The following is a 25,603-nucleotide window of genomic DNA, read 5'->3' as shown; positions in this document are numbered from 1 at the left end:
GTCTCAGGTCTTTTGCAGACTCCATCAGGTTTTCTTCCAGAATGGTCCTGTATTTGGCTCCATCCATCTTCCCATCAATTTTAACCATCTACCCTGTCCCTGCTGAGGAAAAGCATGCCCAAACCATGATGCTGCCACCACCATGTTTGACAGTGGGGATGGTGTGTTCAGGGTGATGAGCTGTGTTGCTTTTACGCCAAACATAACGTTTTGCATTGTTGCCAAAAAGTTCAATTTTGGTTTCATCTGACCAGAGCACCTTCTTCCACATGTTTGGTGTATCTCCCAGGTGGCTTGTGGTAAACTTTAAACGACACTTTTATGGATATCTTTAAGAAATGGCTTTCTTCTTGCCACTCTTCCATAAAGGCCAGATTTGTGCAATATACGACTGATTGTTGTCCTATGGACAGAGTCTCCCACCTCAGCTGTAGATCTCTGCAGTTCATCCAGAGTGATCATGGGCCTCTTGGCTGCATCTCTGATCGGTCTTATCCTTGTATGAGCTGAAAGTTTAGAGGGACGGCCAGGTCTTGGTAGATTTGCAGTGGTCTGATACTCCTTCCATTTCAATATTATCGCTTGCACAGTGCTCCTTGGGATTTTTAAAGCTTGGGAAATCTTTTTGTATCCAAATCCGGATTTAAACTTCTTAAACAGTATCTCGGACCTGCCTGGTGTGTTCCTTGTTCTTCATGATGCTCTCTGTGCTTTTAACGGACCTCTGAGACTATCACAGTGCAGGTGCATTTATACAGAGATTTGATTACACACAGGTGGATTGTATTTATCATCATTAGTCATTTAGGTCAACATTGGATCATTCAGACATCCTCACTGAACTTCTGGAGATAGTTTGCTGCACTGAAAGTAAAGGGGCTGAATAATTTTGCACGCCCAATTTTTCAGTTTTTGATTTGTTAAAAAAGTTTGAAATATCCAATAAATGTCGTTCCACTTCATGATTGTGTCCCACTTGTTGTTGATTCTTCACAAACAAATACAGTTTTATATCTTTATGTTTGAAGCCTGAAATGTGGCAAAAGGTCGCAAAGTTCAAGGGGGCCGAATACTTTCGCAAGGCACTGTATATAGTTTCCTGATCATTCTTGTACTGTATCTCTCAGATATAGGACAAACATTTCAGAACAAACTCTCTCCTTGGGACCCCAAGGGGTGCACATTTAGGTTTTTGTCCTAGCACTATACAGCTGATTCAAATAATCAACTAATCATCAGGCTTTGATCATTTGAATCAGCTGTATACTGTTAGGGCAAAAACCAAAACGTGTTCCCTTTGGGATTCTGAGCACCGAGTTTGGGGAAGCGCTGCTCTAGAGGGTTAATGACTTAAAGTTGTGGGAATGTTTGTTGTTAGCTGGGTTGTAATGTCATGGAGTTTAATTAAAGAGCCTCTGAAAACCTAATGTGATTGTGTCTCTGTCATTACGATGGCTTTTAAAAGATGTTTAATTTAGATGAAAGATTACAGTGCCATTTCCTCCCATCATTTCCCCCCCAAGTCATTTCTAATGAGCTAGTCTGTTACAGTTTCCACACAGCCCATTCAATAGTTTGTGGTAAATGAGGGAGTTGAAAGGTTAAATTTCATAACCAAGGTTTCTGACTGCTTATGGATTTGATTGCAACGCGCTACTTCAAGACCCAAAACATAATGTCTTAGAGCTTAACCAAGGCTGATTCATGGACTAGAAGGCGAGACTAATAGTTTAGTTGCAAAGGGGCAGGGTCCTTGGTAAATGGTACCCTATTCCCTACAAAGTGCATTATATATGGAATAGGGTGCCATTCTGGAGGCAGACATTGTTTATGCATACAATGTGGTAGCGTTACCCTGGAGGCGTGCTGGCCTGGGCCCTGGGACCACATGGCCTTATGGGTAATAAAACAGATAATGAGGACCATGTGGAAACATCTGAACACACACACACATACACACACACAGGAGCATGAAACAGCCTTTCTATAAAGACATGAGTGATGATTCAGCTGAAATATACTAGGATGAACTCCAGGATAAATATACGATGTGCTCTGTTGTACTGAAAGACCTTCTAGAACACTGTAATTACATGGGATGTGGGGATCACTGTTTATGTACCCCGACTCTGAATATTCAAACAGAGGATAGGGTATGTCTCTGTATCTAGCTTGTGACCTGTCTATCTGTCTGTGTCTGTGTGTCGTCTCTGTCTCTAAAGCGTGATCTGTGTGGGATGTCTCCATCTCTCCCTCCTTTCTGTCTCTAACGTGTGTGTCCCTGTGTTGTCTGTATGACGGTGCTGTATGAGTGATCTGTCCCTAAACATGATGTGTCTGTGTCTCTATGTCTGTAGGACGGTGCTGTATGAGTGATCTGTCCCTAAACATGACGTGTCTGTGTCTCTATGTCTGTAGGACGGTGCTGTATTAGTGATCTGTCCCTAAACATGACGTGTCTGTGTCTCTATGTCTGTAGGACGGTGCTGTATGAGTGATCTGTCCCTAAACATGACGTGTCTGTGTCTCTATGTCTGTAGGACGGTGCTATATGAGTGATCTGTTCCTAAACATGACGTGTCTGTGTCTCTATGTCTGTAGGACGGTGCTGTATTAGTGATCTGTCCCTAAACATGACGTGTCTGTGTCTCTATGTCTGTAGGACGGTGCTGTATGAGTGATCTGTCCTTAAACATGACGTGTCTGTGTCTCTATGTCTGTAGGACGGTGCTGTATGAGTGATCTGTCCCTAAACATGGTGTGTCTGTGTCTCTATGTCTGTAGGACGGTGCTATATGAGTGATCTGTTCCTAAACATGACGTGTCTGTGTCTCTATGTCTGTAGGACGGTGCTGTATGAGTGATCTGTCCCTAAACATGGTGTGTCTGTGTCTCTATGTCTGTAGGACGGTGCTGTATGAGTGATCTGTCCCTAAACATGACGTGTCTGTGTCTCTATGTCTGTAGGACGGTGCTGTTTGAGTTTATGCGTGATCTGTCTGTGGTACATTGTCTATGTCTCTGAACTTGGTCTATCTGTGTCTCTCTATCTGTAGGACGGTGCTGGTGCTGTACGAGTGATCTGTTTATGCGTGATCTGTCTGTGGTACATTGTCTATGTCTCTGAACTTAGTCGATCTGTGTCTCTCTGTCTATAGGACGGTGCTGTATGAGTGCTGTCCAGGGTACATGAAGCTGGACGGAATGAAAGGATGTCCTGCAGGTATGTAGCTACAGTCGGTTACAGTATATGTAATGTTATAGGGTACAAGATACGCAGTGTATTTTTGTAGTGCACTTAATGTTATAGTGTACTTCAAGGTTAAACAGGAGGTTCAACGAAGACATACCAAGGGGTATTACGTTTTCTCATTAAATTCACGAGTCACAATGCCACAACAACATAAAGATTCCGCTGGCACATCGTCCTACCCCTGCATGTTTCCTTTTAGCTTCATCCGTCTGTTTTTGGGGTTCTTTAGGGTTGTTAGAGTTGTTTCAATGAGACATGTGTGCACCCCAAATGCCCCCCTATTCCCTATGTACTGCACTACTTTAGGGCTCTGGTCAAAAGTAGTGCAATGTATAGGTTATAGGATACCATTTGGGATTACCCCCGGTATGTAGGGAGATGCAATCATCATGGTACCTTCTATTCCTTGTTCCACAGTGGCCCCTATAGACAATGTGTATGGTACCTTGGGCCTGGTCAAGGCCATCTCCACCCAGGAATACTCTCACATCTCCAAGCTGCGGGAGGAGATAGAGGGATCTGGGTCATACACCTTCTTCGCTCCCAGCAACGATGCCTGGGACTTGTTAGATGAGGTAAGTCAGGATAAGTATCATCTCTTACAGCTGGAAAATTCCAAGTCAGACAATCAGTTGAATCCACCAGTGATAGTTTTAGTTTTTTTCAGTGCCAAAACCATTCTGTGCTCGTAATGTGACCATTTAAAAGAGCTACAACATAAAACACCAGAATGTGTAGGTTGCTGTAAATCTTTGTCATCACTTTATGTTTAGCATTTATGTTATCTTAAGCCTTTCTATTCTGCATTTCTTTAACAGGAAGTGCGTAGCGCGTTGGTGAGCAACGTGAACATTGAGCTGTACAACGCTCTGCACTACCACATGGCTAACAAACGCCTGCTGACCAAAGACCTGAAGAACGGCCTGGTGGTCGACTCCATGTACAACGACCTGGGACTCTACATCAACCACTACTCCAACGGGGTGAGCATCCCACTAGACCTACACCACATCATCTCTGCATCCCAAATGGCACCCTACTCTATTTTTAGTGCACTATTTTGACCAGCGCCCATTGAATTGATTGGAAATCCGATGGTTTCCATGCCATGAGATAGGAAAGTTGCCATCATGGAAAGCTAAGGCTTTATTGTGTGCAGGTAGTTAGTTGTTGAAGGCTGTGTTGAGTGCACATTGGAGATTTAAGGACAGGATGCTGTTGTGTGTTGTGTGCAGATACTGACTGTGCTGTGCATGTCCTATGTGGTGTGTTGTTATGTATGAAGATCGTGACGGTGAACTGTGCCAGGATTATCCATGGCAACCAGGTTGCCACCAACGGGGTGGTGCACATCATCGACCGTGTCATCACTGCCGTGGGCAACACCATCCAGGATGTCATCGAGGTTGACGATGACCTTACCACTCTCAGTGTAAGTCTTCTCTTTTGCCCTTTCCTACCTTTCCTTTCCTACCTTTCCCTTCTACCTTTCCTTTCCTACCTTTCCTTTTCTACCTTTCCTTTCCTACCTTTCCTTTCCTACCTTTCCTTTTCTACCTTTCCTTTCCTACCTTTCCTTTCCTACCTTTCATTTCCTACCTTTCCTTTTCTACCTTTCCTTTTCTACCTTTCCTTTCCTACCTTTCCTTTCCTACCTTTCCTTTTCTACCTTTCCTTTCCTACCTTTCCTTTCCTACCTTTCCTTTCCTACCTTTCCTTTCCTACCTTTCCTTTTCTACCTTTCCTTTCTTACCTTTTTCATCTATATCTTTTCTCCTCTTTTCTCCTTTTCTCTTCTCCTCTTGTCTTTTTCATTCTATTTTATTTGATTTACCGATTCGTACAGTATAAATGGAGCATATGTTGGAGGATATGATGTGTTTTCTCACTACAGGAAGTGGCTCTGGCCTCAGGCCTGCTGGACAAGCTGGGACAACCCGGCCAGTACACCCTGTTCGCCCCCACCAACGATGCCTTCGCGAAGCTGGACTCAGACGTGCTTCAACGACTGATGGGTGACAAGGGTGTCCTCCAAGGTAAACCAAACCGCTGGGCCAGGCGTCAGAGCTCCCATCACCTCTCTGGAATGCCTTCTAGAAATACAGAGAGCAGCTCACAGGAGAGTACTTTAAATCAGAGGGGAGACATAGAGACTTTATATAGATCTCCACCCTCAGGCCATATCCGTGTTTAATGAGATGAAGGTGCAGGAAAAGTAACTCAATGGTTCCCGCTCGCCATGTTTGCAGGGCTGAGTAACCGCAGCGGTTTTCCATGTAAGCGCTTTTTCACACTCAAAAAAATGGAGCCAACTAGTTACAGTCTGTGCTGTGGATTTGTAATCCTCAGGCAGTTGGCAAACTGAGCGTTCACCACAGTTGTAAGAGTGAGTAATGAAAAAGAAAAGAGCTCTTGTTTCAGATGTTGGATCACATATGGCCTACGAAATAATGGCTTTTGAGACATACACTTTCATATGGTGAAGCTTTTTGATAATTTGACAAGTTTACAATCTAAACATTTACCGTCACACTATAATTTATGTCTGGGTGGCACTCCCATAATAAAACACGCTAACTTGTTCAAAAATATTTCCAAAAAGGTGTTGTTCTTATGGTGCTAAACACCACAGGGCAGGAAGCAGAAAGCAGCTGGCTCTGCCTGTGTCCGAAATCGCAACCTATTCCCTACATTCCCTACCTCATACGGCTCTGGTCAAAAGTAGTGCACTATTTAGAGAATAGGGTGTAATTTTGGGACACATTCCAGTCAAAGGGTTGGGACTGGAAAGGTTCAGAAGGTTCAGAGCATTAGGATGGTTGGCAGTGGGGTGATGATCCCTAACGTCCCTGAGCTGTGAGATCCCGTCACTTCACACACAGTAGTAAAACCTTCTCCCTGCACTCACTAGTCTCCCAACACCAGGACCCAAGGGATCTAAGGGATCTCCAGGTCTCCCGAGTTTCATAGTCTGCGTCCCATATAGCACTTGATTCCCTACTTAGTGCACTACTTTTGACCAGGGCCCATAGCAGCTCATTTGAAGTTTTTCCCTCCCCACTCAAACCACTCACAGACAGAAAACAATCACACTAAGTTACTTAATTGTTTAATGGAGAATAGGTTGCCATTTGGGACGTAACCTGTGATTAATTTGCTATTCTGAAGCCATGCTGGAAATGACATAAGGGCATAGGCACCTCTACTACCATTCATTTGTATTGGTTACATTCAGAAGAACCCAGTGACACTTGTGAAGGATGTAGAGTAAAACGAGTGTCTCCCCTTTCCACAGTGAGGTCAAACTAGTTTGCAGCCCAAAAGGTTGGGACGCTACAGACAGAAGTTGGCAGATCAGCGTTACCGACTTCAGACGTGTCCAGCAGGACGTATTCATGAGAAGACCGATTTGCGGGATGTCTCATGGGTAGCTCTGACAAACACCACTGTAGCTCGGCCACCTTTCACCTCTGATGTGGAAGGCCGACAAATGTGATGCAGTTGATTGAGACGGAGCCCATGCAAAATATCTCTAGCTTTAAACTGACAGGTTTTGATGGTGATTTTTATGTTTTTTAGGATTAAAATGACGCCTGGCTAGTACAGTATATGAAGTCAAACACATATCACTTTTCCCGGGATGCTGGTCCAGTCTAGTCTGTAATGTAGTAACCCAACCAAATGAAAATGCTGTTAATCAATGAGGATATACTGCATGTAGGAGTATCGGAGTGTGTGGGACCGATTGACACTTTTCTCCTCTCCTCTCACCTCTCCCTCCAGCTCTGCTGAACTTCCACATGCTGAACTCTGTCCAGTGTTCAGAGGGCATTATGTCCGGCCAGACCTTTGAGACCCTGGAAGGCCACAACATCGAGATTGGCTGTGACGGGGACAGCCTGACGGTCAACGGCATCAAAATGGTGTTGAAGAAAGACATTGTCACCGCCAACGGAGTCATCCACCTCATCGACGAGGTCCTCATGCCTGACTCAGGTTAGCTCCCCCATCTTGACCCACCTAATAATTATGCATGTCATTTGTATAGTGCTTTCATTTCAGAGCTGTGCTCCTAACACACAGGTTTTTGCATTTGTTTGTTGGAATGTAAATGGCATGAACTGTTTTCACGAAATACACACCACCTTTATTTAAATCTCCCTTTGCTGTTACACTATTATACAAGTCAGTCAACACATAGGCAAATAGATGGAAACAATGATGCAATGACGGCAAGACTAAGATCAAATCTGAAAACTGAATAAGTGTAGAAGTGTTGATCTTTCAGTGGTAGAGAAGCTTTTAATGGTGTTGTCTGTGTCCTCTAAGCCAAGCAGGTGATGGAGCTGCTCACCCCTTCCCAATCCACCTTCAGTGACATGGTGTCAGAGCTAGGTCTTTCTGCAGCCATGGCAGCTGAGGCAGAATACACACTACTGGCTCCGCTCAATTCTGTCTTCACTGGTGAGTACACATCATGGACCCGCTCAATTCTGTCTTCACTGGTGAGTACACATCATGGACCCGCTCAATTCTGTCTTCACTGGTGAGTACACATCATGGACCCGCTCAATTCTGTCTTCACTGGTGAGTACACATCATGGACCCGCTCAATTCTGTCTTCACTGGTGAGTACACATCATGGACCCGCTCAATTCTGTCTGTAACACATCCCTCGTTCCCCTTAAATACTCTTGAACGTCCTGAACTCTTTCCTTTCTTGGTCCTCTTCCTCTCTCTAGCTCCTCTCTCTGTCCCCCTCTTCCTCTCTCTAGCTCCTCTCTCTGTCCCCCTCTTCCTCTCTCTAGCTCCTCTCTCTGTCCCCCTCTTCCTCTCTCTAGCTCCTCTCTGTCCCCCTCTTCCTCTCTCTAGCTCCTCTCTGTCCCCTTCCTCTTCCTCTCTCTCTAGCTCCTCTCTCTGTCCCCCTCTTCCTCTCTCTAGCTCCTCTCTGTCCCCCTCTTCCTCTTCTCTAGCTCCTCTCTCTGTCCCCCTCTTCCTCTTTCTAGCTCCTCTCTCTGTCCCCCTCTTCCTCTTTCTCTCTCTCTGCCCCCTCCCTCTCTCTGTCCCCTCTCCCCCTCTTCCTCTCTCTAGCTCCTCTCTCTGTCCCCCTCTTCCTCTCTCTAGCTCCTCTCTCTGTCCCCCTCTTCCTCTCTCTAGCTCCTCTCTCTGTCCCCCTCTTCCTCTCTTCTAGCTCCTCTCTCTGTCCCCCTCTTCCTCTCTCTAGCTCCTCTCTCTGTCCCCCTTCCTCTCTCTCTCTCCCCCTCTCTCTGTCCCCTGTCCCCCTCTTCCTCTCTCTAGCTCCTCTCTCTGTCCCCCTCTTCCTCTTCTAGCTCCTCTCTCTGTCCCCCTCTTCCTCCCTCTCTCCTCTCTCTAGCTCCTCTCTCTGTCCCCCTCTTCCTCTTTCTAGCTCCTCTCTCTGTCCCCCTCTTCCTCTCTCTAGCTCCTCTCTCTGTCCCCCTCTTCCTCTCTCTAGCTCCTCTATCTGTCCCCCTCTTCCTCTTTCTAGCTCCTCTCTCTCTGTCCCCCTCTTCCTCTCTCTAGCTCCTCTCTCTGTCCCCCTCTTCCTCTTTCTAGCTCCTCTCTCTGTCCCCCTCTTCCTCTCTCTAGCCCCTCTCTCTGTCTCCCTCTTCCTCTCTCTAGCTCCTCTCTCTGTCCCCCTCTTCCTCTTTCTAGCTCCTCTCTCTGTCCCCCTCTTCCTCTCTCTAGCTCCTCTCTCTGTCCCCCTCTTCCTCTCTCTAGCTCCTCTCTCTGTCCCCCTCTTCCTCTCTCTAGCTCCTCTCTCTGTCCCCCTCTTCCTCTTTCTAGCTCCTCTCTCTGTCCCCCTCTTCCTCTCTCTAGCTCCTCTCTCTGTCCCCCTCTCCTCTCTCTAGCTCCTCTCTCTGTCCCCCTCTTCCTCTCTCTAGCTCCTCTCTCTGTCCCCCTCTTCCTCTCTCTAGCTCCTCTCTCTGTCCCCCTCTTCCTCTCTCTAGCTCCTCTCTCTGTCCCCCTCTTCCTCTCTCTAGCTCCTCTCTCTGTCCCCCTCTTCCTCTCTAGCTCCTCTCTCTGTCCCCCTCTTCCTCTCTCTAGCTCCTCTCTCTGTCCCCCTCTTCCTCTCTCTAGCTCCTCTCTCTGTCCCCCTCTTCCTCTTTCTAGCTCCTCTCTATGTCCCCCTCATCCTCTTTCTAGCTCCTCTCTCTGGCCCCCTCTTCCTCTCTCTAGCTCCTCTCTCTGTCCGCCTTTTTCCTCTCTCTAGCTTCACTCTCTGTCCCCCTCTTCCTCTCTAGCTCCTCTCTCTGTCCCCCTCTTCCTCTCTCTAGCTCCTCTCTCTCTCCCCTCTTCCTCTCTCTAGCTCCTCTCTCTGTCCCCCTCTTCCTCTCTCTAGCCCCTCTCTCTGTCCCCCTCTTCCTCTCTCTAGCTCTTCTCTCTGTCCCCGTCTTCCTCTCTCTAGCTCCTCTCTCTGTCCCCGTCTTCTTCTCTCTAGCTCCTCTCTCAGTCCCCCTCCTCCTCTCTATAGCTCCTCTGTCACTACTTTATCACTGCTCTCCTTCTTTCTCTCCTCTTCACAGGTGGGTAATGCACACTGAGCTCCAAACTGTGACATTAGTCTTGCTGTCATGCGGACTCACTAGTGAGCAGTATACTATACATACTGCATACTGGTCTCCTGACTGCTGGAATGTTTAATAGCTGGAGCTTTATGCCGCGCAAACCCTAATACATCATTACCCCTGCGCACACACATACACACATACACAGCATAGGAACATTCTAGACCTCACAAGGCGTGGGGAGAGATATCTCCTACCTGAATCCAACATTTGTAACGCATGTGTGATAAACTGAACCGAAGTATATTAATCAGTTGTATGATACACTAGCCTGCTGCATGCAGTAGGAAAGGAAAAAGTCCCAGGCTGGAATAGCTGAGTTACGGCTTATAAATTCCTCCACTAAATTGTTCTCTAATTTAGACTCTATATGATTGGCCCATTGTCGACGTACCGTACTGTACAGACCAGAACAGCTCTATTTCTCAGACAGCACTTGTTAAAACGTCCTCTGTTATTAGAGCCATAGTTTCCTCTCTGGAGGAGGTAGCACTTCACCCGGCGGGATATCAGTATATTACATACGGGTAATGCAGACTGGAACAGTCACTGCCTGTGTCCCAAATGGCACCCTATTCCGTATATACAGTAGTGCACTACCTTTGACCAGAACCCTATGGGAATAAGGGAATAAGGTGCAATTTGTGACGCAGACACAGACAATGTGGCTGATCAATCTGTCTGTGGGGAAGCTACAGAACCCGGGAGATTTCCTGGAAAATAAGGTTGACGTTTTACAATTGACGAGACCAGCAGACTGCATCATTAACCTATATTATGACTCATAATGACGATAATAATCATAATGGAACTTTTTTATGGTCTTCGTCCTAGGAAAACGTTTGATCTACATTTTTGTGAAATTTGGGCTAGCTCCTAGAAAACTTATTGTTTACAAACAGATGTATTGTAATCTTTTGATCTGTACACGTCTGAGTTTTGCCCAATACCGCAAGATCCCCTGCATTTGGCTGTAGTTTATTGTGTCTTTTTGTTTATCTAAGTATGCTATTAACCATGTAGTATATACTGTACTGTATATACAGTGGGGAGAACAAGTATTTGATACACTGCTGATTTTGCAGGTTTTCCTACTTACAAAGCATGTAGAGATCTGTAAAAAAGAAAATATCACATATACACTTCAACTGTGAGAGACGGAATCTAAAACAAAAATCCAGAAAATCATATTGTATGATTTTTAAGAAAATGTATTTGCATTTTATTGCATGTCATAAGTATTTGGTACATGAGAAAAGCCTAACTTAATATTTGGTACAGAAACCTTTGTTTGCAATTACAGAGATCATATGTTTCCCTTAGTTCTTGACCAGATTTGCACACACTGCAGCAGGGTGTTTTGGCCCACTCCTCCATACAGACCTTCTCCAGATCCTTCAGGTTTTGGGGCTGTCGCTGGGCAATACAGACTTTCAGCTTTCAACTTTCAGCTCCCTCCAAAGATTTTCTATTGGGTTCAGGTCTGGAGACTGGCTAGGCCACTCCAGGACCTTGAGATGCTTCTTACGAAGCCACTCCTTAGTTGCCCTGGCTGTGTGTTTCGGGTCATGTTGGAAGACCCAACCACAACCCATCTTCAATGCTCTTACTGAGGGAAGGAGGTTGTTGGCCAAGATCTCACGATACATGGCCCCATCTATCCTCCCCTCAATACGGTGCAGTCGTCATGTCCCCTTTGCAGAAAAGCATCCCCAAAGAATGATGTTTCCACCTCCATGCTTCACGGTTGGGATGGTGTCCCTTGGGGTTGTACTCAACCTTCTTCCTCCAAACTAGGCGAGTGGAGTTTAGAGCAAAAAGCTATATTTTTGTCTCATCAGACCACATGACCTTCTCCCATTCCTCCTCTGGATCATCCAGATGGTCATTGGCAAACTTCAGATGGGCCTGGACAAGCGCTGGCTTGACCTTGCATGTGCTGGCTTGAGCAGGGGGACCTTGCGTGCGCTGCAGGATTTTAATCCATGACGGCGTAGTGTGTTATTAATGGTTTTCTTTGAGACTGTGGTCCCAGCTCTCTTCAGGTCATTGACCAGGTCCTGCCGTGTAGTTCTGGGCTGATCCCTCACCTTCCTCATGATCATTGATGCCCTACGAGGTGAGATCTTGCATGGAGCCCCAGACGGAGGGTGATAGACCGTCATCTTGAACTTCTTCCATTTTCTAATAATTGCACCAACAGTTTTTGCCTTCTCACCAAGCTGCTTGCCTATTGTCCTGTAACCCATCCCAGCCTTGTGCAGGTCTACAACTTGATCCCTGATGTCCTTACACAGCTCTCTGGTCTTGGCCATTGTGGCGAGGTTGGAGTCTGTTTGATTGAGTGTGTGGACAGGTGTCTTTTATACAGGTAACGAGTTCAAACAGGTGCAGTTAATACAGGTAATGAGTGGAGAACAGGCGGGCTTCTTAAAGAAAAACAGGTCTGTGAGAGCCGGAATTCTTACTGGTTGGTAGGTGATCAAATACTTATATCATGCAATAATATGCTAATTAATTACTTTAAAATCATACAATATGATTTTCTGGATTTTTTCTGGATTCCATCTCTCACAGTTGAAGTGTACATATGATATAAATTACAGACCTCTACATGCTTTGTAAGAAGAAAAACCTGCAAAATCGGCAGTGTATCAAATACTTGTTCTCCCCACTGTATATTCCATGTATATCACCCTTCCAGATGAGGTGTCTACACATCTGGGTTTTCTTTAATAGAGAGGTTTACCATGTTTATATTTATAATTTATACCATCCACCCAGTGGAGGTGAAGGTCCTGAGAATAACTTCTATCTCCATTCTTGTAGAATTGGGGCTAGTTTCTGAAAAACGTGTTGTTTACAAACAGATTTAATGTAATCTTTTGACCTCTTACAATGTATCTATATGAAATATCTCATCCACCAGATGAGGTAATGGCCATTGACCAGAGCTTTCTGAAGATGATTCTGGAGAACCACATCCTGAAGGAGAAGATCACTCTGGGACAGCTGTACAACGGACAGCGCCTGGAGACTATCGCCGGGAAGTTCCTCAGAGTCTTCATCTACCGCACAGTGAGTCTCTGTGTGTGTGTGTGTTTGAGTGTGTGTGCTGGTATGCGTGTGCATACAGTATGTGTGTGTTTGTGAGAGAGAGAGTTTGTGTGAGTATACAAATGTGTGTGTGTGTTTGTGTGTGTGTGCATGTGTGCGTGCATGCGTGCAAGTCCATCTCTTGTCTCTGAACAGCTGGTCAAACACAATGGCTGTCTGCCATACAACACATATCCTTTTCACTGGGCTATCCATCTACTGGACTGACCAAGAGTCTGTTAATTCAGTAGCTAGTAGACTATTCATTTCCATGTCTTAAAAAGGGGTAACTTCAGCAGATGTTCCAACTCAAATTTCAGTTTTAAAGATGCTCAAAACAGAATTTAGCTGTCTAGAGAATCAATTAGCCTAGCTAGCTAACTATCTGGCTAGCTAACTAGTTAGGTGCTTATGCTAGCATTCCAAAATGCCCACATAGGTCATAATTTTGCTAAAATTAGGATATTAGGACTAGAGTTACATCATTAGGATAAAATACGTTTTCACTTAAGTGGATCTTTAACCTGTATACCCTGTGTCCTGTCTGTCTGTAGGCGGTGTGCATAGAGAACTCCTGCCTGGTGCGTGGCAGCAAGGAGGGCAGTAACGGAGCCCTCCACCTGATGAAGACTCTGATGAAGCCAGCTGAGGCCACCATGTTCCAGATCCTCACTGACAACGGAGGATTCAAGTAAGCTGCTTGTGGACTTATAGACTGTGTGTGCTTTAGCCTTGTCCCACATCTGTATGAGCTTCAGCCAATGAAATAGTCATGGAAGTTAGCTCAAGCTCATACAGATCTGAGATCAGACTAGTTGAAGGATCAAGGGACAGATGAAGATTGTTCCGATTTTGTGGCCAACTCATGAATATATTGTATATTAAACAGTGTTGGATTTGGAGTACAATCCTGTCTCACCTCCTACTCCTGCTTGAGAAATGATGTTCTTTAGCCAACCCAATAGCCAGAGAGTCAGAGAGTTCACTAATCAGACAGAGTTCAATCAAATTTATACAAACTGGGGAGCAGGCTGGGAAATGTACTAAGTGTTTATACAGACCAGTGGGCCAACTTCTTTCCAAATCATGTACAAGAGTGATCATGTAAGATCACTCTTGTAAGTGATCTTTTCATCTAAATAATACCAAGGATCTCATCACTGAAGAGGATCCTTTTCTATAGCTCAATCGGTAGAGAACCCTGGTTAAAGCCCAGTCAGAGACAAGTTCAGGAACGAGTTCTATATGCTAAGCTATCACACTGGCACCAGTTATATCTACCCTCAGTGGTTGTCATGAGAGCCAGGTAACTGCTTCCTTCATCATGTGTTGGTTGTAGGATCTTCCTGTCACTGATGGAGATGGCTGGTCTGACTGACCTGCTCAAACAGGAAGGAGAATACACTCTGTTCGCTCCCAGTGATGAGGCCTTCGCTGGGGTCAGCGACAGTGACATGGCTCTGCTCAGAGGTTGGTTCATCTCTCAGACTCTCCCTCTCTCCCCGTCCCTGTTAGTCTGTCTCAGTCTCTCAAACAAATATCAGAGCCAGAGGTTTTTCTTGTCAGGCCACATTGTGGTGGTCAGGAAAAACTGCTGACCTTAACCATAGCTATCATAGCTACAAGCTATGTCAAAGGAACATCCATAAGTCTTAGAGTTAGTAGATGTATGTACGATATGTACTATGGATCCATCGTCTTCCATCTAAAACCCTGTCTGTTCTGGCCAGGTAATATGGATGCCCTGCGTACCATCCTGCTCTACCACTTCAGTAACGGAGTGTTCATCGGTGGAGGTCTGGAGACTGGGGTGACCAACCTCCTCAAATCTCTGCAGGGAAACAACCTCCGTGTGCTGCATGTGAGTCCAAACCTCTCAACACTCAACAGGGCTGTAAATATAAGAAATCATGGCATCATGGCTGCAACAAAATCAAGAATGTATCACAAAGATCCTGAAGAGATTATACAATGTTTTTACAGTGAATCAAGAGACTCTCATCCTGATCCACTCCGTATTACTAACAACCGCAATCCTTTGTCATCGACAATGTCAACAAACGTTTAAACTAGGAGTTATGGCTAAATTTGACTTCTTGGAACACATATATAACACTTAAACATGTTTGGGAAAAGATAACGTCTAAAATAACATTCATTTGATGAATAAGAAACCAGAACCGCATTTGTTGGATGAACCTCCCCAGAGACAACTTCCACAACATAATTCAGCATTCTGACAAGACTTAGGATTTTGCAAAGGTATTTACTATTTTCATTTTGGGTTCATTTTATTCTTAGCTTTTAAGTTGTGTTACAGCAGTGTCCTTAGGATCATATTCTAACACGATAAAAGCATTTCCTTTCTTAAAATAAAGCAGAAAGCCATGTGAGGTCTCTGGATGTTTGTTGTGCAGAATATTCATGATTTAGTTTAGATTACATTTGACCCCAAAACAGACAGTTGCATTCCACTGCTACCAATGACTTTACAGAAGTTAAGCTATACTAAAGCTAAGTTACGTTAAGTTAAGCAGAAGTTAAGCTATACTAAAGCTACCCTTAACAAATATAGTTTACTGAACTAAAGTTACCTTGAAAAAGTAGTGCACTATATCCAAACCACTCTGTGATAAATTATCATATGGAAATCTGAAATGTCACTACAAATTGCAAGAACACATTACTTTGACCTTATGTTAATAGCATGTTTAATTTAGCCCATTAAACACAAAAACAACGCTTCAAGCAAGAATTAGTCATGTCGAATGCCAAAAAATTAAGTAAATTCTTGCCTACTTCACCCATATTTTATTTTTGCCAAAAAAGTAATGTGTTAGTAGTTCCAGTAGTTTGATTTGAATTTAGTTTAACTACCACCAAGTTACTGCAAAATGTAGTTACATGTAGTTCACTATTCCCCAACACTGACTGTTGCAAATGTTCTGTAGCTTAACTACATTCAGAAAGTATTCAGAACCTTTCACTTTTTCAACATTTTATTACGTTAAAGCCTTATTCTAAAATGTATTAAATTGTTTTATTTCCACACCAGTCCACAAACAATACCCAAAATTTATATTAAAGAAAAATGGAAATAGTCACATTTACATAAGTATTCAGACCCTTTACTCTGTACTTTTTTGAAGCACCTTTGGCGCCGATTACAGCCTTGATCCTCTCAAGCTCTGTCAGGTTGGATGGGGAGCGTCGCTGCACAGCTATTTTCAGGTCTCTCCAGAGATGTTCGATCGGGTTCAAGTCCGGTCTCTGGATGGGCCACTCAAGGACATTCAGAGACTTGTCCCAAAGCCTCTCCTGCATTGTCTTGGCTGTATGCTTAGGGTTGTTGTCCTGTTGGAAGGTGAACATTCGCCCCAATCTGATTTCCTGAGTGCTCTGGAGTAGGCTTTCATCAAGGATCTCTCTGTACTTTGCTCCGTTCATCTTTCCCTCGATCCTGACTAGTCTCCCAGTCCCTGCCGCTGAAAAACATCCCCACCGCATGATGCTGCCACCACCATGCTTCACCGTAGGGATGGTATTGGCCAGGTGATGGTTGTGTCTGGTTTGCTCCAAACATGAAACTTGGCATTCAGGCCAAAGAGTTCAATCTTGTTTTCATCAGACCAGAGAATCTTGTTTCTCATCATCTGAGAGTCCTTTAGTTGCTTTTTAGCAAACTCCAAGCGGGCTGTCATGTGCCTTTTACTGATGAGTGGCTTCTGTCTGGTCACTCTACCATAAAGGCCTGATTGGTGGAGTGCTGCAGTGATGGTTGACCTTCTGGAAGGTTCTCCCATCTCCACAAAGAAACTCTGGAGCTCTGTCAGAATGACCATCAGATTCTTGGTCACCTTCTTGACCAATCCCCTTCTCCCCCTTTTGCTCAGTTTGGCCGGGTGGCCAGCTCTTGGAAGAGTCTCGGTGGTTCCAAACTTCTTCCATTTAATGCTGGAGGCCACTGTGTTCTTGGGGACCATCAATGCTGCAGTTTTTGCTACCCTTCCACAGATCTGTGCCTCGACACCATCCTGTCTTGAAGCTCTACGGACAATTGCTTCAACTTCATGGCTTGGTTTTTGCTCTGACATGCGTTGTCAACTGTGGGACCTTACATAGACAGATGTGTGCCTTTTTAAATCATATCCAATCAATTGAATTTACCACAGGTGGACTCCAATCATGTTATAGAAACATCTCAAGGATGGTCAATGGAAATAGGATGCACCTGAGCTCAATTTAGAGTCTCATAGCAAAGGGTCTGGATACTTATGTAAATAAGGTATTTCTGTTTTATTTTTTAATACATTTGCAAAAACTTCTAAAAACCTGTTTTTGCTCTGTCATTATGGGGTATTTTGTGTAGATTGATGAGGAAAAAAATGTCTTTAATCCGTTTTAGAAAAAGGCTTTAACGTAACAAAATGTGGAAAAAGTAAATGCCAACCGAATTGAGACATATGGCACATTACCAGCTGGTACTCATAACTCATCTCATCATCCCATCAGTGTTTGTATCTTAATCCCCTCTACTCCTCTCCTCCAGGCTAACAACACAATTAGAGTGAACACTATTGAGGTCCCTGAAAATGATATCATGGCCACTAACGGAGTCATTCACTTTGTCAAAACCCTCCTCTACCCTGGAGGTAAGACTGACTCAAACCTCTCTGACTGCCAGCTCCTCTGTTGGAGAAACAAATTATACCCTGATTAAATTGTCATGTGTTGAGAGACGCACTGTGCAGGGAATCTGTTCTTGATATATTATATATATTTAGCAGTGCTAAATATATATAATATAACACCCTGTTCTGTGCTGTATGTATGCTAATGTAAAGTGTTACCAGTACGTCTAACACCCTGTTCTGTGCTGTATGTATGCTAATGTAAAGTGTTACCAGTACGTCTAACACCCTGGGTTGTGCTGTATGTACGCTAATGTAAAGTGTTACCAGTACGTCTAACACCCTGGGTTGTGCTGTATGTATGCTAATGTAAAGTGTTACCAGTATGTCTAACACCCTGTGTTGTGCTGTATATACGCTAATGTAAAGTGTTACCAGTACATCTAACACCCTGTGTTGTGCTGTATGTACTCTAATGTAAAGTGTTACCAGTATGTCTAACACCCTGGGTTGTGCTGTATGTACGCTAATGTAAAGTGTTACCAGTACGTCTAACACCCTGGGTTGTGCTGTATGTATGCTAATGTAAAGTGTTACCAGTACGTCTAACACCCTGGGTTGTGCTGTATGTACGCTAATGTAAAGTGTTACCAGTACGTCTAACACCCTGGGTTGTGCTGTATGTATGCTAATGTAAAGTGTTACCAGTATGTCTAACACCCTGGGTTGTGCTGTATATACGCTAATGTAAAGTGTTACCAGTACGTCTAACACCCTGTGTTGTGCTGTATATACGCTAATGTAAAGTGTTACCAGTATGTCTAACACCCTGTGTTGTGCTGTATGTACTCTAATGTAAAGTGTTACCAGTACGTCTAACACCCTGTGTTGTGCTGTATATACGCTAATGTAAAGTGTTACCAGTACGTCTAACACCCTGTGTTGTGCTGTATATACGCTAATGTAAAGTGTTACCAGTACGTCTAACACCCTGTGTTGTGCTGTATATACGCTAATGTAAAGTGTTACCAGCACGTCTAACACCCTGTGTTGTGCTGTATCTATGCTAATGTAAAGTGTTACCAGTACGTCTAACACCCTGGGTTGTGCTGTATGTACGCTAATGTAAAGTGTTACCAGTACGTCTAACACCCTGGGTTGTGTTGTATGTACGCTAATGTAAAGTGTTACCAGTACGTCTAACACCCTGGGTTGTGTTGTATGTACGCTAATGTAAAGTGTTACCAGTACGTCTAACACCCTGGGTTGTGTTGTATGTACGCTAATGTAAAGTGTTACTAGTACGTCTAACACCCTGTGTTGTGCTGTATGTACGCTAATGTAAAGTGTTACCAGTATGTCTAACTCCCTGGGTTGTGCTGTATATACGCTAATGTAAAGTGTTACCAGTACGTCTAACTCCCTGGGTTGTGCTGTATATACGCTAATGTAAGGTGTTACCAGTACGTCTAACACCCTGTTCTGTGCTGTACGTACGCTAATGTAAAGTGTTACCAGTACGTCTAACACCCTGGGTTGTGCTGTATGTACGCTAATGTAAAGTGTTACCAGTACGTCTAACACCCTGTGTTGTGTTGTATGTACGCTAATGTAAAGTGTTACCAGTATGTCTAACACCCTGGGTTGTGCTGTATGTACGCTAATGTAAGGTGTTACCAGTATGTCTAACACCCTGGGTTGTGTTGTATGTACGCTAATGTAAGGTGTTACCAGTACGTCTAACACCCTGTGTTGTGTTGTATGTATGCTAATGTAAAGTGTTACCAGTATGTCTAACACCCTGTGTTGTGTTGTATGTATGCTAATGTAAAGTGTTACCAGTACGTCTAACACCCTGTGTTGTGTTGTATGTATGCTAATGTAAAGTGTTACGAGTATGTCTAACACCCTGGGTTGTGTTGTATGTATGCTAATGTAAAGTGTTACCAGTACGTCTAACACCCTGAGTTGTGTTGTATGTATGCTAATGTAAAGTGTTACCAGTATGTCTAACACCCTGGGTTGTGCTGTATGTACGCTAATGTAAGGTGTTACCAGTATGTCTAACACCCTGGGTTGTGTTGTATGTACGCTAATGTAAGGTGTTACCAGTACGTCTAACACCCTGGGTTGTGTTGTATGTATGCTAATGTAAAGTGTTACCAGTACGTCTAACACCCTGTGTTGTGTTGTATGTATGCTAATGTAAAGTGTTACGAGTATGTCTAACACCCTGGGTTGTGTTGTATGTACGCTAATGTAAGGTGTTACCAGTACGTCTAACACCCTGTGTTGTGTTGTATGTATGCTAATGTAAGGTGTTACCAGTACGTCTAACACCCTGTGTTGTGTTGTATGTATGCTAATGTAAAGTGTTACCAGTACGTCTAACACCCTGAGTTGTGTTGTATGTATGCTAATGTAAAGTGTTACCAGTACGTCTAACACCCTGGGTTGTGTTGTATGTATGCTAATGTAAAGTGTTACCAGTACGTCTAACACCCTGTACTGTGCCGTACTGTACAGTATTGTACCCTAGTATAAAGTGTTACCAGTATGTCTAACACCCTGTACTGTGCCGTACTGTACAGTATTGTACCCTAGTATAAAGTGTTACCAGTATGTCTAACACCCTGTACTGTGCCGTACTGTACAGTATTGTACCCTAGTATAAAGTGTTACCAGTATGTCTAACACCCTGTACTGTGCCGTACTGTACAGTATTGTACCCTAGTATAAAGTGTTACCAGTATGTCTAACACCCTGTACTGTGCCGTACTGTACAGTATTGTACCCTAGTATAAAGTGTTACGAGTATGTCTAACACCCTGTACTGTGCCGTACTGTACAGTATTGTACCCTAGTATAAAGTGTTACCAGTATGTCTAACACCCTGTACTGTGCCGTACTGTACAGTATTGTACCCTAGTATAAAGTGTTACTAGTATGTCTAACACCCTGTACTGTGCCGTACTGTACAGTATTGTACCCTAGTATAAAGTGTTACCAGTATGTCTAACACTCTGTACTGTATTGTCCTGTAGAGCTGCCTGCTGGAAACTCTGACCTTCTGGGGCTGCTGAGAAGACTCATCAAGTACATGGAGATCAAGGTACTGTACCAAGCCACACCCACATAAAGGAATTAGGGAGAACCCTGAGATAGCAAGATGAGATTAACGTCTAAGTGTTTGTTACAAAATGACCTTAAGATGACAAGACAATATGTAAAGCCTTGAGCAAATACAGTACCCACCACATTGGAGATGAGCAGAACGATGTGTACACAGACCTACAGTAATATGGTTTACAGCCTCTAATCCTTCTTTCTATTCATTCACAGTTTGTGTCAGGATACAGATTTAAGGAAATCCCTCTCACATTCATGAGTGAGTACAACTGTATCAGTCCAAGTCTTAGATGTCTGCTGTACCTTTTTGCGTTGCAACTATTTGTAACTTTGCTGTTGTCCTGTGATTAACTGCTGTGTGTTTTCTGTTTCCTTCAGAGAGGACGATCGTCACACGCGTCATTGAGTCAGGTAAGTTACAGTTAAAGGATTGAAACAATGAGGGCCTCCCGGGTGGCGCAGTGGTCTAGGGCACTGCATCGCAGCGCTAGCTATGCCACCAGAGACCCTGGGTTCGCACTCAGGCTCTGTCGCAACCAGGAGGTCTGTGGGGCGATGCACAATTGGCCAAGTGTCGTCCGGGTTAGGCCAGTAGGAATTTCTCTACCGGGATGAATGGCTTCCGAGTTGGATCTGCTTGGTTGGGTTGTGTTTTGGCTGACTCCCACAGTTATGTCAATTTGGCTGGATGTCTTTTGGGTGGTGGACCATTTTTGATACACAGGGAAACTGTTGAGTGTGAAAAACCCAGTGCGTTGCAGTTCTTGACACACTCAAATTGGTGGCTGTCTCCTCCCCTTCAGCTACACTGATTGAAGTGGATTTAACACATGACATCAATAAGGGATCATAGGTTTCACCTGGATTCACCTGGTGATCCTGGTCATGGAAAGAGCAGGATGTTCCTAATGTTTTGTACACTCAGTGTAAATTTATTTTATATTTTATATCATGGGTAGTCTTGGAAAGACTTGAAGACATTGTGCTACAAGAGTTGATAGACTAGTTGACACAGTTCAGATAAGGACGATCTCTGTCTTCCATGAGATTCATGACCCACGTTCAAGAGGAAAAACCATTGTGGTTGTTCAGATAATTACAGTTCAGACAGCAACAAGAGAAGACTTGCCATAGCAGCAGACACCTGGAAAAGTTTTATCTGTTCTGGATAAAATTACCGTTCTTTATTGGGATTTGACTTTTAAGGTTAATTCTTGATGTGAAAGAGAAATATGCACAGAAGTTCAGGTTACTGTTTATGCAATTATCTCCAGTCAAGATTCTGAGGGGAAAACTACTGTCTTGGAGAAAGCCTTTACTCTGAACGTATCTGCAAAGCACATATCCACGTGTCCTTTGATTATGCAATATATTCCTGTCATGTGAATTCTTTTAAAGCCAATGGAAGGTTGGGCTTCAGTCTAATTCGATACAGACAATATTTTAATCAAGGAGTAGAGGAACCAATGACACACTACATGTCTGTAGTTCATGGAGTCTGGAGTTTTTAAGTTCATTCGGAACCTTCAGATCTTACTAGTTTGCCATTTAAACGTCATGTTCTTCAATTATGCTTTTGATGTTATTTATTTCAGTTGTTAAAACTTGTTTTCCTCTCTCTCTTTCTAAAGCGCCTGATGTGACCCATGTGACTAGGGTTATCGAAAGGGAACCTACCATCACCAAGGTGACCAGGGTGATTGAGGGACAGCCTACCATCACCAAGGTAACACCAATGTAACAAACCATGTTTCAACCATTGTATCCACCCATGTAACCCCCAAATCACATTGAGCATCGGGAAAAGCGTTATATCAATCTAATACATGATTATGATTATTAGGTGACGAGAGTCATTGAAGGCGAGCCAAAGTTCACCAAGGTCACTAGAGTCATCGAGGGAGAGCCCAAGGTCACCAAAGTTACCAGAGTGGTCTCAGGTACGTACCTCACAGACACACAGGTCTTTCTTGACTCCTGTCCATGAGGTCTGAAGAACTCTAGGTACATATTAACATGTAGTAAAAGGAACCTGTTTTGGTCTATAGTTGCTATACGGTGTATTGATGCACTATATGAAACAAAGAAGTGAATGTTTGGGTTGCTGAGGTGAGACACAGGTCTACAGATGTTAATGTGTTGTACTGAATTCCCTTGACTCTACGTCACCCCTGGATCATGACTCTTACATCTGCCACTCTGTGAAAACAGTATGTTTCTATGTGAAGACTGATCTAATGTTTCATTATGATGTCATCCACAGGTCCTCAGTACTCGGCCAGCAGCAGTGGCTCCAGCAGTGGCTCCAGCAGTGGTATCTCCAACATTGAGCTGGAAGGTCAGTAACATCACCCATTTGGTTGTAGATAGATAACTTAATATAGAGGAAATAATGCAATGTTAAATTGAAAATCACATATATGTATGTCACTGGGTGACAGGTTCGGTTAGAATCTGGGTTGAGAGACTGACAAGATTCAATCTAACTGTTACATTTCCACCCTCTGATATTTGGCATAGTCGGCAGAATTAGTCAATTGTCCAACATAATTGCTTGTTTCGTTAGAATATATAATAGTCCCATCTGTGACATATACAGTAACATCCCTGTCTCCGTCCTGTAGGTGCTGACTTCTCCCGTATCACCACCATCGAGGGAAACCCCTCAATGCTCGACATGGACTCTGAAAAAATCACCAAGTTCATCCAAGGTAAGAGACACATCTAAACTCTACTCATCCTCACTTGGTTCTGTAAGGATCTGAGGTGATTAAGATGTGGTTTCTGTTATGACTGGAGTTTGGATTCTGTAGGGTTCAATTGTGGCAGAGGTTTGGTTCTGTAGGGTTCTATAAAGACTATGGTTTAGGTTCTTTAAGATTCTGTAGTGACCAACATTTGGGTTCTATAAGGTTCTATAATGACTGAGGTTTAAATTTGTCTTCACAGAGGGAAACCCGAGACGAGTAGCTGGCAGGAAAATTCCAGGTAAAACATGATTCCTTGATAACATAACATACTGTTTGACCGTGTTGGGGGATTCAAATGATGGGTAATGTCATCCTATGAGGATCTTTAATTGCGACCATTGAAAGAGAATGGCCACCTATCATTGAACATTGACTTGAACTTTATTTCTATTATTTGAGTGTATGATGATCTTTCTGTTGTCTCTATCCTTAGCTGGTGCCAGGAGGAGAGTCAGACCAGAGGAACAAAGAGCATGAACATGGACAGACCAGGTGACTAAAGATGCAGCAGCAACCAGAGAGGAACAACAGAGATAATGTCAATGAATGGTCTCCCATAAAAGCTCTACACTCCAAATGATGCGTGTGTAGACATACAGAACTTGAACTTAGTGAGACCAGTAAAGCCATTTGCTAAACAAAACAAAAATCATTGATGCATGTATCTAAAAATAACTAAAAGCCATCAAGATATGTAAATAGCGTACGCATATTTGTGGGTTTTCGGTGTATATTAGAGATGAAAGATTAGAAGCTAGCCAGGGGTAGCAAAATAATCTTTGAAACCAATCTATTGGAAGCCTTGACCAATGGTTGAGGTGATACAACAGGATTTTTAGGAATATTTTGTAATTTACCTCTGCATGATATGGAGTTTGTGGTGCTCACATAAAAATAAAAATAATAAAAATAAAATGTGATAGCTGTTTTCTGACAGTGACTTCATTTCTGCAAATGTTTATATTTTTCTACCAGATGTAATTTCAGCTCTGATCTGAGTTTCACAGTAGTGTGTTTGCTCTCTCTTTCTGCCTTTCTGTCTGACTGTCTACCTAGCTAACCATAAAGATATTGAGCTTGTCTTTGCTTTTAGAAGTTTCAAATGTGCAACACTCTTAACAAACTTAACTTTTCACATATTCTCAATAGCTTTTTTTTACTGCAGTTATCAAACCTTTTTCAATAAAGTATATTCTTGGATATGAAGGGAATAATTCTCCAGGAGAAAAACTTTATTCGAAAAACTTGTTAGTAGTTCATCGTTATAAGGAATTCAATGCAAGTTACATTTTAGAATCACATTTACCCAATTTGAGGAGAAGATGTATGATCGCAATCTAATTTGTGCACGTGTCTACTGGGCCCTGCCTACTCAATGAATTCCATTTTTTGTATAACGCTAGTTGTTTGGGGGGGGGTTTAAAAAAAAGTTTTTCAGTTCTCCTAAAATCTATAAAAGAGTCTGACAATGCTACAAATGTCAATCTGTGTCCTTTAAAAGGTCAGAGTGCGAATTATACTTGACTTGACCTCCTATGTGTGCCCGCGCTTACATGACATTTCTTATGGGCCTAATAGTAAAGACATGTAATACATTTTTTATGACCTTTTAATTTGTCGTGAACACAACCATCTTATTGTCAAACAAGTCACCGTGCACTGTTTAGGTGCTGTGATGTTTTTGGAGTGGACAAACATGCACAGGTAGACTACCTGAAGCGATTTGTTTGACTATAAGATTAAAACATCATGACTGGTTATGTTCATGCCCAAATTAAAAGGTAATAAATAAGTTAAGTTAAATTACATATTTACTCTTAAGTCCATTAAAAATGCCATGCAAGTTCGTGCACGCATAGGAGGTCCAGTCAAAAAAAATCCCAGAATGTCAGACTTTTTCCACACCATTTGATGAATGGAAATATACATGGTTACTAAACACCAAAAAGTGTAATGACATTATACTCTTCAAGACTAAATTAATTGAGGGCTGAGATAGGGGACTATTGTAAGTCAGAAAGTCAGAAAGAAAGTGCAGGTGGTGAGTTTAATAATAATTGGAACATCAGACAAAATAACAAACACAAGTAGCGTATAGACATGAAACACAAACCATATTGACTGGGGACTGCCAGATATAGGGGAGGTAATGGAGTC

The 25,603-nt window shown here is 43.3% G+C and overlaps 1 protein-coding gene across 2 annotated transcripts in view; it reads left to right on the top strand.

The window, feature by feature from the left end:
- Positions 1-24,366, top strand: part of LOC124005889 (periostin-like) — a 67,744-nt gene extending 43,378 nt beyond the window's left edge. The window contains exons 3-23 of one of the 2 annotated variants that reach the window (XM_046315529.1): positions 3,159-3,223; positions 3,671-3,828; positions 4,072-4,236; positions 4,527-4,685; positions 5,148-5,289; positions 7,037-7,249; positions 7,583-7,717; positions 12,770-12,918; positions 13,491-13,627; positions 14,276-14,406; positions 14,667-14,797; positions 17,486-17,588; positions 20,612-20,679; positions 20,910-20,955; positions 21,075-21,107; positions 22,328-22,422; positions 22,540-22,636; positions 22,960-23,034; positions 23,321-23,407; positions 23,646-23,684; positions 23,880-24,366. In XM_046315529.1, the coding sequence (XP_046171485.1) occupies positions 3,159-3,223; positions 3,671-3,828; positions 4,072-4,236; positions 4,527-4,685; positions 5,148-5,289; positions 7,037-7,249; positions 7,583-7,717; positions 12,770-12,918; positions 13,491-13,627; positions 14,276-14,406; positions 14,667-14,797; positions 17,486-17,588; positions 20,612-20,679; positions 20,910-20,955; positions 21,075-21,107; positions 22,328-22,422; positions 22,540-22,636; positions 22,960-23,034; positions 23,321-23,407; positions 23,646-23,684; positions 23,880-23,923 (2,272 nt within the window). In that variant the 3' untranslated portion in view covers positions 23,924-24,366. The remainder of the gene's footprint in view (positions 1-3,158; positions 3,224-3,670; positions 3,829-4,071; positions 4,237-4,526; positions 4,686-5,147; positions 5,290-7,036; positions 7,250-7,582; positions 7,718-12,769; positions 12,919-13,490; positions 13,628-14,275; positions 14,407-14,666; positions 14,798-17,485; positions 17,589-20,611; positions 20,680-20,909; positions 20,956-21,074; positions 21,108-22,327; positions 22,423-22,539; positions 22,637-22,959; positions 23,035-23,320; positions 23,408-23,645; positions 23,685-23,879) is intronic. The other variant, XM_046315530.1, reaches the window with a different exon arrangement.
- Positions 24,367-25,603: the final 1,237 nt, after the last annotated feature.

This window comes from Oncorhynchus gorbuscha, linkage group LG19 (assembly GCF_021184085.1).
Source record: "Oncorhynchus gorbuscha isolate QuinsamMale2020 ecotype Even-year linkage group LG19, OgorEven_v1.0, whole genome shotgun sequence".
NCBI lineage: Eukaryota > Metazoa > Chordata > Actinopteri > Salmoniformes > Salmonidae > Oncorhynchus > Oncorhynchus gorbuscha.
The sequence above is the reverse complement of the archived record's forward strand: the minus strand, read 5'-3'. Positions and strand labels throughout refer to the sequence as shown.